Source organism: Eubalaena glacialis, chromosome 13 (genome assembly GCF_028564815.1).
Source record: "Eubalaena glacialis isolate mEubGla1 chromosome 13, mEubGla1.1.hap2.+ XY, whole genome shotgun sequence".
Lineage (NCBI taxonomy): Eukaryota > Metazoa > Chordata > Mammalia > Artiodactyla > Balaenidae > Eubalaena > Eubalaena glacialis.
This window is the reverse complement of record NC_083728.1, coordinates 23,234,438-23,246,682: the sequence shown is the minus strand read 5'-3', so window position 1 is coordinate 23,246,682 and position 12,245 is coordinate 23,234,438. Positions and strand designations below refer to the sequence as shown.

The window sequence follows — 12,245 nt, the reverse complement described above, 5'->3', positions numbered from 1 at the left end:
GTCAAGCGGCATAGGAGCTGAAGGAAGATGAGAGCTGTGTCCCCTTCCTAGGGCGACACGGAAGCTGCTGGGGACCTTGCAAGAGCAGGCGTGGTAGGGACAGATGCCAAAGGCAGGGGGTTGAAGAGTGAAGAAGAGGTAGAGGTGGAGTGTAGGGAGAAGAGGATGGAGCAGTCGTGGAGGGGACGGTTGTGTTGAGAGGGGCAAGCGAGAGATGGGTGAGGCCGAGAGAAGCCGGGCAGGAGAAGCGGAGAGCGACAGAGCCAGGGAGGCCCAGGGGACCGGCTTTCGAAAGGAGCAGGGGCCCTTCCTCCGTTGTCCTGGAGGGAAGGCGGAAGAGATGGGTGAGATGCAGGTGGGTCTGTCGGGAAGGTGAGGGAGTGACTGATGGCTTCTGTTTTCTCGGTGAAGAATAAAGTTGCTGGCTGAGTGAGGAACCAAAGGCGTGGAGCTTGTGTGAGGAGGGCAAAGACCGTCTGTCACAGCGAGCAGAGAAGAAATCAGACCTCCCAGGATGTGTGAAGGGGTATGTCATGCACCCATCCGAGGGTCAGAGTGAAGCCAGTCGACTCAGCAAACCACAGAGCTGAAACTGTGCCACATATCCAGTTTTATATCCGGCTTTTTTCACTTTACAGAGTAGCAGAAGCATTTCCCCGTGCATTTATGAACTCTTGGCAAACATCACTTTTAATACTTAGAAATAATCCACAGAGGGGATATTCCATGGGTCGCTTAAACTTTTCCCCTTCTACTGGACATTGAAATTGTTTCCTGGCTGTGACTGTTGCAGTTCTCAAAGAGGCGGCCTGTGGTCTGGTGGAGAAAGGACAAGACAGGCTGCAAGGCAGAGCTGGGACATTCAACACTCTGGTGCCTAGAATCTCATCATGGAAGCTTTTTAGGGGCCCATTACATGGCAACTGGCTTTCCTGCCAGGTCACATTCCTAGAGTTGAGGATAAAGAATGGGACAGCAAGGCACATCTCACTGGCCTCCCAAAGTGCCCAAAGGTTCAGGAATTGAGCGTGGAGGAAATAGATTTGGGAGAGGGGCCCTGAGAGCAGGGAAGGCCAGACGTGTGACCCCTGAGCTGTTGACAGCTCAAACACATATAGCAACAGCCATGTTTGAGGTGGCAACAGGGCTCCTCACTTGAATGTTTTCCCCATAATACAAGTCCTTTTTGTATCCCACCTTCCCGGAGTGGGCATTGCCCCAGGAGACCTGGTCATGGGGAGAGGATCTGGGGACCCGAGTCTTTTCCACCAAGGCCAGCAGGAGGGGGTCTCTTTCAGGTCTGTGAAGCTGGAGTGAGCCACCCGAGAGAGTGGGCTTACCCACCCAACACGCTGGCGGACCCTTGGTGGGCATATTTTTTCAGGAGTTCCTGCCCTGGGTGGAGGACGCTTGTTCTGGGACTGGCTGAAGCCCCTTCCAAATGTGAGGTTCTGTGTTTCAACAGCATTCACTGAAGTCCCCCTATGAGCCAGGGATAGAGAAGTACCCCACTGACAGTGTGCCTACTGTATGCCAGACGCTGGGCTTCCTGTACATGATCTCACCCCATGGCACGACAGGCCAATGAGGAAAGAATCAGCACCCCATGTGAGAGTGGGAAACCAGCAGGGCTGCCTCTCCTCACCTCCCAGCCCCGGGCCTCCCCCGCAGCACAGGGTGATTGGTGGGGACCCCACAGAAGGACCCTTTCCTGGACACTTGCACCCCTTAAGGAAGCGCCTTATGTGATGGGCTTCAGGCACCACGTGGCACCTAGTAGCTGTGGGTGAGAGGCTCCAGGTTAGAGCCAAGGAGCTGAGTAAACCCCACCTCTTTGGGCTGGTGGAGAGCTGGGGGCCTGAGGTGACAAGGTCTTGTTTGTGGGATTTGAGTTTCTGATGGATGACAATGACTGCCAGGCCTTTCCAGCTGGAACCGGAGCAGGCTCGGGGCCAAGGCCTGCCACCCTCTGGGCAGGTATAAGAGCTGGGAGGAGGGCTGGAGCCTGGCTGGGGCAGAGGTGCCAGCTGCCCGCTGGGGGACCAGGGTGCAGAGCTAAAACTGTTTTGTACAGACCGTCAGGTGGACAGGGTCAGTTCTGGAAGTGGCCCCTTCTCTGTGGGATCCAGGAGATGCACTAGGGAAGCCATCCGGCTGGACAGGCTGGAGGAGGTCACCTGAGGCTGAGACTCGGCAGGGTGAGTACATTCTTCCACGGTTCCTGCCTTTCCCTTCTCCACTGAGCTACTCACCCCTGCAAGTGACTGAGTGACTCTGTCCCAGAGGTGCCCAGGTGGAGACTGAGTGGCCATTTGTCAGGGACTTGAGCCCTGAATCTCTCAAAGGGGCAATGTGGGGGGGTAGCCATAGCACTGTCATTTGTCCAGTGCTCACCAAACACCAGGAACTGTGAACAGGAAGATGGAGGCCTGGCTCAGCATCCTAGTTCTTCAGGCATTATCTTCATTTACTCTTACAACAGCCCTATCAGGTAGATAGGTATTAGTATTTTACAGATAGGGAGACGGAAGCACAAGGATGTTAAGTAACTTGCCCAAGGTCACACAGCAAGGAAGCGGCAAAAACCAGGAATTAAACTCCCTGACTCCAGAGTCTGTGCTCTTAATGACTGTGTTATTCTATCACGTGGCTGTGGTTAGTCCCTTCTACTTTCTGAGAGGCAGTTCCCTTATCTGCAATTTAAGGGTGTAAAACATGATGATCAGAAAGATATTGTCCTGAGATTCCTGAAAGATATCTGGACATGGGTCAGCCTTAAGCACTGGGAAGCCGTGTTGGAACATTTATCAAGAATGTGTGAATGGGGACTGCCCTGGTGGTCCAGTGGTTGGGACTCTGTGCTTCCAGTACAGGGGGCGCAGGTTCGATCCCTGGTCGGGGAACTAAGATCCCACATGCTGCGTGGTGTGGGGGGGGAGAAAAAAAAAAAAAGAATATGTGGATGCCCTTTGATCCATTATTCAACTTTTGAAATTTATCATAAAGGATATCATCAGATTTATGAACAAGGAGGTTCATTACGGTTTTGCTAATAAACACAGAAAATTAGAAGCAAACAAAATGTCAGACATTTGAGAAATGATGTACATCCTGTGATGAAATAATATGCAGCCATTAAAAATCCTGTGTTCAAAGGGTACTGAATGTAACTGGCAATTTTTCATTTGTTAAGTTTGAAAAAGCACCTTATAAAATGATACACAGTATGATCTATTTATAAATGTGTGTATATACTTATATATGAAATAAATATAAAAGATGGGAAAAAATACCCTTAGGGGTTGAGAGTTTATCTCTGAGAGGTGGAATTATGAATATTTTTGTATTTTTCTTTTTTCTTTTCTAAATTCCTCAAATTTTCTATAGTAAACATGTATTGCTTTTTTAATTAGAAAAATGACTTTTTTTGTTTTCAACATCTGTTCTTTTGGTCTAGCTTGGCCCCTTTCAAGCTTTGAGAGGAAACTGAATTGCAGGCTGTCAGTCTTGTAGGGCCTCTGAAATAATCTGGTCTCAGAGAAACCAGAGGGGAAACAGTGTAATATATTACATGTGGGGAAACATGTAACAGTGCTACATGTTACATGTGGGGAAACCCAGTTACAAGTGGGGAAACCTAGGGGTGCAAGGGACTTATGCAAGGTCATACAGGGAACCAGAGGCCCCAGACCCCCAGTCTGGGGGCTCAGGCATCTGCCCAAAGGCTACAGTCCATGGGCCAGGCTGCCAGAAGGCAAGGAGGTAGAAGGGAATCACAGCTAGAATTTACGGCTAACGTGTTAATTGCTAACTACAAGTGCGGCCTTGAATGCCCAGCGTAGCTGACCTCACAGACCCACCCAGTGACATACTGGCCTGGGAATGACAGGTGAATGACAGGTGAGAGGGAGCAAAGGGTAGGCGGGTGGGTGTGGAGCCGGCCGGGTGTGCCCCAGGTTTCTCCCTCTCATCTTTAGGCCTCAACAAGCAGTGCTGCCTCCCCCAGCAAGCCTGAGGGCTCGCTTACTGCCCTCTGCTGGGCTCGGACAGAAGAATGAAAGGTCTCCGCTGGCGCTACACTCGGCTGGTAAGGGGCCAGCTTGGGCTGGGGGTTGGTCAGGAAAGGCGGGGGAGAGGGGGTCTGGGCCAGGATTGGATACAGGCCGGTGTTCCCCTTCCAAGACCCTTCCCAGCTGGCCCAGGGTTCAGAGCAAGGACTCAGGAACCTGGGGCCTTAGCGCCCAGCCCCATGTTCCCAAGACCCTCAAGGAGCACAGACCACTGTCTCCATCCCTTCCTCCCCGGAGTGGGTGCCAGATGGAGCTCTATCCAGAAGCCCGCACAGCTAGGACCCCCTCCCTAGGCCTGAACCTGGGGAATAGGAAAGCAGTGTCCTGTCCTTCTCTCCTTCTAGAGGAAGTCTGTCTTTTTTTTTGTCCTTTAATGGAGTACCCCCTGCTGTTTTTTAAAATTAATTCATTAATTAATTAATTTTTGGCTGCGTTGGGTCTTCGTTGCTGCGTGCGGGCTTTCTCTAGTTGGCAGCAAGCAGGGGCTACTCTTCGTTGCGGTGCGCGGGCTTCTCATTGCGCTGGCTTCTCCTGTTGCGGAGTGCGGGCTCTAGGCACGCAGGCTCAGTAGTTGTGGCACGTGGGCTTCAGTAGTTGTGGCTCGTGGGGTCAAGAGCGCAGGCTCAGTAGTTGTGGCGCACGGGCTTAGTTGCTCCGTGGCATGTGGGATCTTCCTGGACCAGGGCTCGAACCCATGTCCCCTGCATTAGCAGGTGGATTCTTAACCACTGTGCCAGCAGGGAAGTCCTTGAGGAAGTCTCTCCTGATGAAAAGCCCCGAAATCATTGTGTGCAGGCGTGCATACACACACACACACACACACATACACACTCTGGTACAGAGTGGGAGCTCAATGGAGTGGATGAATGAATGAATGAAAGACACCACCATACATGCCCACTGACACACACATATATTTACACAATCCCAACTCACACTCACAAACACATTGACAGGTAACACACGAAGTTGCACTCAACACCTTCTCACACTGATTTGCCTACACAACTCTATTTTAAGCCAACACACCACACACATTCACACAGACAATGTGCATTTTATACGAATCTGCGAACCTGCACGCTGTCTCACCTATGACTACATGCGTTGTTTCACTGGCTGAAAGGGCCTTCCTTCTTCCTTTGTAAAATGGGGGTAGTAAGAAGCACATTCTGGGGAGTTCCCTGGCAGTCCAGTGGCTAGGACTTGGCGCTATCACTGCCGTGGCCCGGGTTCAATCCCTGGTCGGGGAACTGAGATCCCACAAGCCACACAGTGCGCGGCCAAAAGGAAAAAAAAAAAAAAAAAAGCAGCACATTCTTCTTAGAATTCTTGGGAAAATTCAGAGACATCACGCACAGCAAGCATTTCACACAGGCCTAGTCAAGTGTGTGCTATATATTGTATATGTCGGCCACTACTGTTGTTGTTATTATTATTATCGTTACTTCACGTACAAAGGCACAGCTGCGGCTCCCAGAGCTGGGCTGTCATCTGCCCTTCTCTCCTGCCCACAAGCTTAGAACGCAAGCCCTGGCATCCACTCTGGATCCAGAGAAACCAGGCAGACAAACCGCAGGGCCCACGGCCACATCTGATGGGCATGGCTGGCAGGGGCCAGGGAGGGAGCTGGCTGGAGGCGGGGGCAGGGTCTGGTCTGTCGCTGATGCTTGCTTCCTCTGGCTGGGCTGGTGGCTGCAGGGGCCTGGGCAGGGGGGATGAGGTGGCCGAGGCCCTCAGGCTCCGGACGTGTGGAAGTTGGTGTCTCCTTGCCCCTCCACTCACCAGGCCTCTTTGTGTCTTCACAGCCCAGCCAGGTGGAGGACGCTCTGTCTGGGGAGGAGGGTGAGGAAGAGGAAGAGGAACAGGAGGAGGAGACAGCCCCAGCCCCAGCTCCTGCTCCTGAAGAGCCAGTGGAGCCCCAGCTGGCAGAAGCCAGCCAGGTTCTGGGAGCCTCGGAGATGAGGCAGGTTCGGGCACAGTCCATGGTGCAAAGATTTCAGCCCTGAGCCTAAGGGTCCCACACTCCTGCCCCACCCCAGCCAGGCCCAAGGACACCCAGGGTCACTCCTGCTCTGTCCTCTGCTCACTGTGTCACCTTGGGCAAATCACTTCTCCTCTCTGGGCTTTTCTTCCTTTCTTGTAAAATGATCCAGTAATCCTAGCACTGCCTTCTTCCCTGGGCCAGGAGGTTAAGGATATAGTGAACTAATCTAGTCCTTGGGAATTGACGCCAAAGCTGGGGTGGGGGTGGGAGGATGAGGTGGGGGGATTAGGAGGAGGGGTTCAGCATCTCATCTATTCTCTGGCTGCTAGGGGCCCAGGTGACCCCTCCGACCTGGGTTCAAATCCTGGCTCTGCCACTTATTCCCCATGTGGGCTTCAGGTAGGTTGCTTCACCTCCCTGAGCCTCAGCTTCCTCATTTATAAAATGGGAATACTAATCCCTCTCTCTGAGGGTTCCTGCTAATTGGCGTGAAAGCCCCCTGGAAACAGTAAAGTACTCTGTAACCTGCAAAGCACCATGCTTGGGTGAGTGGTGGCTGTTTAACCTCAGTCCTCCTGGGACCCGAAGGATATGGGGCGAGGAGGGTGGGAGGACCGGGAACCCTCACTCACCTCCAGTCCTGTCCCCAGCTTAGCCTCCATCTCCCCCCGAGAATCGCTGGACACTCCTGGAGTCTGGCCTTTTGCACGTCGAGGGATGGCTTCAGTCTGCGGAGCCTGTACAGGCAGATGGAGGGCCGCAGTGGGCCGGTGCTGCTGGTGCTGAGGGACCAGGATGGCCAGGTGAGCCGTGCTGGGAGTGTTAGTGGAAGCGATGCATGTCGTTGGGCCCCTGAGGGCCTCTCCATCCCCAAGCTCTGCCCCAGGCTCCCCAGGAGCCTCTCTAGGACGGGCCTATGTTACGAAGCCTGAAGGGTGGTGCTGCCAGTGGAACTCCAGCTCCCTTCCAGCTACAAACTGCAAACTCTTCTTTCCAGATGTTTGGGGCCTTCTCCTCCTCGGCTATTCGACTCAGCAAAGGCTTCTACGGTACTGGCGAGACGTTCCTCTTCTCCTTCTCTCCACAGCTGAAGGTGATGTTCTTAACCTTCCAGGCGGGGAGTGGGATCTATGGCAGGACAAAGAACCCGGGGTCCCAGTGGCCCCCAGCTCCATCCCCCGTGCTGGGTGCCTGGTGTCCTTCCATCTTTCCACAGAGGGAGTACAGCAGGGCAGTGGCAGGCAGAGCATCCCCCTTCATTTAAAAAGTGCTCAGTTCCTGGCAACCACTGACTGGCTTGAGAGGAGCTTTGTCGCTCAGCAGATACAGGCCAGAAAGACAAAATTGGTCCAAGTGCAGGTAGCCCTGTGGGTGTGGGGGTATATTTTCTTAGGCAGTGTTGGGTAAGGCCATCAGCTAAGGGTGGGGATGGAGAGGAGGGGGTGAAGGTTGAGGGGAGAGGAGGTATGGCAGGAGTAGAAAGGGAAGCTGCTGGAGAAAACTGGAGAAACAGAAGGGCAGCTAGGCAGGGCTGACTGGAGGTCCGAGACTGTGAATGTAAAGGCCACTTACTTCGGTGTGTGCTTTTCTCTAGCAAAATTCAGCTCCTCAGTTTCAAGCACGGAGAGCGCGATGGGAGGGTTCAACCACGACTGGGGTTTTGCCAAGCTGCTTTACTACAGGGAGACAGGGAAAAGGGAGTTGAATGGAGTGGAAACACAAAATAGATGAAGCACTAGTTGCAGGTGCATTGGTTTGCCATTAGAAACCCCTGTCCCATGCACAGAGCAAGACACCTACAGATACATGCAACAACATAGGTATCTGGTTGCATGACAAGGAGGTCACAAGCTTGGAATGACTGCCTTGCTGAAGGCAAAACACACCATATCTGCTGCGTTGCCTCCATCGGCAGCCTGGAAATCTTATCAGGGAAGAGGAGAGGGGACAGTTGTTTACAATAAACCCATGCTGGATACTAGTCCTCACCGCTGGCCTTCCAGGGTTCACGTACTAGAATCCTCAAGTTGTACAAGGTTCCTCCTACTGCTCCGACAGCTCCTTGGCAGAATCCTTTGCTGGTTCCTCCTCATCTCCCCAACCTTTTAAGTTCATGGGGTCCTAAAGCTCAGGTTTTGGTTGTCATCTCTTCTCTGACTACCCTCTTTTCCTTCGAGGTCTCGTCCATTCTCACAGCTTTCCATGCCATCCAGGTGCTGATGGCCTCTCCTCCGGACTCTACACTCACATACATCCAACCACTACCCAGTGTCTCCAGTTGGATCTAAATGGCATTTCAAGCCGCACATGTTCAAAGTTGAGCTCCTGACTTTCTCCCAGAAAACCGGTTCCCCCTGCCATCTTCCCTGACAAAGTTAACAGCACCTCTATCTTTTCTGCTGTCGAGACCAAAAATTTTGGAGCCCTTCTTAACGCCTCTTTCACACCCTACATCTGAGCTGTCAACGAATCCTGATGGCTCTTCCTCCTCTTTCTATCGCTATCCAGAATCCACCACTTCTCACCATGTCCTTTGCTGTCACCCTGGTTCAAGCCACCATCATTACTGGCCTGTGTTCCTGCTATAGCCTCCTAATGCTTCCACCTTCAGTCATCACAATACCTGGAGTGAGCCTTTTAAAATGTAAGTCAGGGCACGTCACTCCTGGGCTCCAAGCTGCCGATGGCTTCCTTTCTCCCTCAGAGAAAAGCCAAAGTCTTTACAATAACCTACAAGTCCCTACGTCTCTTGGCCTCTCTCTGATGTCATTTCTTGCTACTTTCCCTCTCCTTCACTCTGCTGTAGCCACACAGACCTGTCGGTTTGTTCTTAAACAGGCAGGCCTGTTCCTACCTCAGGGCCTTTGCACACACTGCTCTACCTAGTGTGCCCTCCACAGGATCTCCATGTGGGTCGGTTCTCACTTCCTTCAGGACCCTGCTCAGATGTTACCCTCTCGGCAAGGCCCTCCCTGGCCACCTGCTTTAAATTTGTAACACTCCAGCCCCTAGAAATTCTTATTGCCCTTCTCTACTTCTTTCTCCTTAGCTTTTGTCGCCACCTAATATACCATTTATTTTACTTATTTACCCGCCTCCTGCCGCTAGAGTGGGAATTCCAAGAGGCAGGAATTTTTGTCTGTTATGTTTGCTGTTCTCTCCAGTGACTAAACAGTACCTGGTGCTAAGTGCCAAAAAAATTCTTCAAAGGAACTTATGATTTTTTTCAGGGGATCACTACAGTCTTCCCAGGATACTGTTATGGAATCTCATCCTTCCAAAAATTGGTTAATTTTTGCCTGTCTTTGGTCTTCTGGCACCTCTTGTGTTCTTCATGAATTCCCAGCCGTTCCTTGACCGCTCTTCCAAGAAGCACCATGAACATGGCCTTAATTTTTTCTGCAGCAATGTTTATCTTCCTCCTTCAAGTCTGAAGGTCATGTTCCTTGAGGAAAGTAGAGGAGGAGCTGAATGGTTCTGTCTTCTCGTGGCCACTTGTTAATATTATCTCACCTCTTCTGAGCCCAGGGCTTATCTTTTATTAGTCCATTTTCTTGCTTAACACCCTTTGGTTGCTCAGAGCATTTTTGGCAACTAATTACAGGCAATAATATGCTATACTTCTGCAGCCTTTAAAAAATCTTATTAGCTAAACTGACCCTTGAATAATTTGTTTATTCAACAAACATCTATACCATGTCTCAGGAATACTGCCGGAATCAAGGTAGCCTTCACAGAGCTTACCTGTTAGCTGGGCAGGCAGTGGCATATTGCCACATGAACAGGGCCTGGGAGGAAGGGCTACTTTCAATTTCTCTGGGATGACATTTGGGCTGAAAGATGAGAAGTGGGCCATTTGAGGATCTGGGGGAAGAGCATCCTGGGCAGAGGGATCGGCAAGCGTGAAGAGCCTAGAGCAGCAATAGCTTCAGCTGTCCCAGGGACAGAAGGGCCAGGGTAGATGAAGTGCAGTCATTAAGGGGGAAAAGAGGTCGGAGAGAAAATCGGGGGCACAGCAGGCTGGGCTTTCGGCTGTTGTAAGCGGTTGGATTTTTTTTCCAGGGCCATTGGAGGGCTTTAGCAGAGGAGGGCTAATACCCGATTGGATTTTGAATAGGTCACTGACCGCAGTGCGGACATGGGCTCTGGGCAGAAGACAGTGGAAGCAGAGACCCATTAGGAGGCTGTGATCCAGGGAGGAGTGACTGGCGGGGACGGATGGGACAGAAATGGGTGAGGGTCAGGGTGTCTCTTTGGGGTGGGGCCCACAACACTTGCTGAGGAACTGGGTGTGAGGCAGCACTGGGGAGTGTGCAGGCTTGGTGTTGCCTCCAGCGAGGGGAGGAAACAGTTAGTAATGGTAGAATCAGGGCCCCACTCCTGACCTGGACTTTCCGCCTCCTCTCTCCAGCTTTGGAAGCAGGAAGCCTCAGAGGGTTCTGGTCTATTCCTAGAACAGAAGGGCTTTGGGGCTGTGGGAATTCAGACTGGAGGGCAAGAGGAGGTGAACTCCAGGGAGACTGGAGAGAAACTGCAAGAGTTAGGAGCCCAGAGTAGTTCCTGCGCCTTCGTTGGGGCCTGGAGGTTCTGTTTCCTCCGCAACACTGCCGCCCAGTGGTGTAGAGTCAAAGTGCAAGGGCAGGACTCGCCCAGTAACCGCAGGTTTCTCCTATCATCACAGGTCTTCAAGTGGACAGGAAACAACTCTTTCTTTGTGAAAGGAGACTTGGATTCACTGATGATGGGCTGTGGCAGGTGCGTGTCTCAGTCCTCCCCGAGTCTCGAGTGTCGGGGTGGTCTGTGCTCGGATCCCTTCTCCCGTCCGGAAATGCTGAGCTAGGCTGCCCCAGACAAGATGGGGAGGCTGCTGGTTAACCTTCAAGACTCTCCCTTCAGCAGCTCCTGGGGCCTGCTCAGTCCCCTAGCCAACCCCCTAAACCCTGCTCTAAGTCAATATTGAGAGGAGAGGGTGGCGTGGACTCTCCCCCAAAGTGTTTCGTTGGTGACAGCTTAGGCTGAATTTGTGTGTAACTTTGGGAACACCGTTCCATATGGTTGGATGAGGCTAGATTCAAGGGATGGGCAAGCCTCAAATTTACCTGTCAGCTCCATGATCGTAGGAACATAACTCACTGGAGGAAGGCAGGCATCTGCCTGGAACCCGGCATGCGTGCGTGCGTGCGTGCGTCTGTACGCACGCACGCGCCTGTTGGGGGTGGGAGATGGAGTGCGTTAGGAAGACAAGGTTGGTCTCGCCTCTGGTATGACTTGAAAATTCAGGCAGAATAACTCTTATCCTGAGGGTACAGATGAAAGCATGGCTTGCTTAGTACCAGGCAAGTTCTTTGCTCTCCCAACTGCCTGAAAAGCCTCCACTGAGAGGCAGATTGACACAGAACGCACCAGCCATGGCTGATTTGCAGTAAGCCACTTCCCAGCTCCAGCCTAGGTTTTCTGTCAAACGACGGGATTAGAATGGATGCCCTCTGACGTGTTTTGGGCTCAGAGTCCACGCTTGCGAGAGTCCCTCCTTTGGTTAAGCATTGCCATCTTTAACGTTCTGAATGTTCTAAAACTGGATTGTGGTGATGGTTGCACCACTGTATATATTTATCAAAATCATTGAACTTTAAAAAAAAGAAAAGCTCCTGTGGGGAACAACATGCGAGCCCCTAACAATCAGGATAAACTGGTTTAAGGGGAGATGAGACAAAGGCGAAGTGGGGCTGCGGTTGCAGTATGGTCAAGCACCGCTGGTGCAGGTCCGAAAGGTGTCAGCACCCAGGAGGGAGCGATGCCAAGACTCTCCTCTCTCTTTAGTGGCCACTTTGGGCTGTGGTTGGATGGAGACTTGTATCACGGGGGGAGCCACCCCTGTGCAACCTTCAACAACGAGGTGCTGGCCCGGCAGGAGCAGTTCTGCATCAAGGAGCTAGAGGCCTGGGTCCTGAGCTGATGCCCCGGTGGGCAGCTTCCTGAGGCAACAGGGGCTTGGATTTGCCCCCGGATGCCGACGAGGCCTCCCTCACCCCGGGCAGTCCATTCTGTCCGAAGCACAGATGGCGAAGTGTCCCAGTGTGGACTGTGGCCGTGAGCCAGCCTCCCGTCGCCCGAGGACCAAGACAGGCATGGGCACAGGCCATGTTCTCCTGGAGAGGGGACTTTGAAGGAGTGAAAGCACTTATACC

The 12,245-nt window shown here is 52.4% G+C and overlaps 2 protein-coding genes across 2 annotated transcripts in view; one reads left to right on the top strand and one right to left on the bottom strand.

Moving 5' to 3' along the window:
- The first annotated feature begins 2,088 nt into the window (after positions 1-2,088).
- Positions 2,089-12,078, top strand: TLDC2 (TBC/LysM-associated domain containing 2). Its single transcript, XM_061209697.1, has 7 exons — positions 2,089-2,198; positions 3,978-4,087; positions 5,879-6,040; positions 6,708-6,860; positions 7,055-7,150; positions 10,739-10,812; positions 11,878-12,078. Exons 2-7 carry the CDS (start codon positions 4,055-4,057, stop codon positions 12,011-12,013), a joined length of 654 nt encoding a protein of 217 aa, XP_061065680.1. The 5' UTR covers positions 2,089-2,198; positions 3,978-4,054; the 3' UTR covers positions 12,014-12,078.
- Positions 5,454-12,245, bottom strand: part of SAMHD1 (SAM and HD domain containing deoxynucleoside triphosphate triphosphohydrolase 1) — a 70,957-nt gene continuing 64,165 nt past the window's right edge. The window contains exons 16-18 of the transcript XR_009703464.1: positions 7,630-7,733; positions 6,690-7,422; positions 5,454-5,903 (exon numbers count right to left, since the gene is read on the bottom strand). The gene's annotated coding sequence lies outside the window, so the exon portion shown is untranslated. The remainder of the gene's footprint in view (positions 5,904-6,689; positions 7,423-7,629; positions 7,734-12,245) is intronic.

Excerpts from the sequence above, each read along its gene's own strand:
- TLDC2 (XM_061209697.1), top strand. The coding sequence starts at position 4,055 with ATGAAAGGTCTCCGCTGGCGCTACACTCGGCTG. Across the intron at positions 6,041-6,707 it reads GAGCCTCGGAGATGAGGCAG|CTTAGCCTCCATCTCCCCCC; the intron begins GTTCGGGCACAG and ends TCCTGTCCCCAG. Across the intron at positions 7,151-10,738 it reads CCTTCTCTCCACAGCTGAAG|GTCTTCAAGTGGACAGGAAA; the intron begins GTGATGTTCTTA and ends CTATCATCACAG.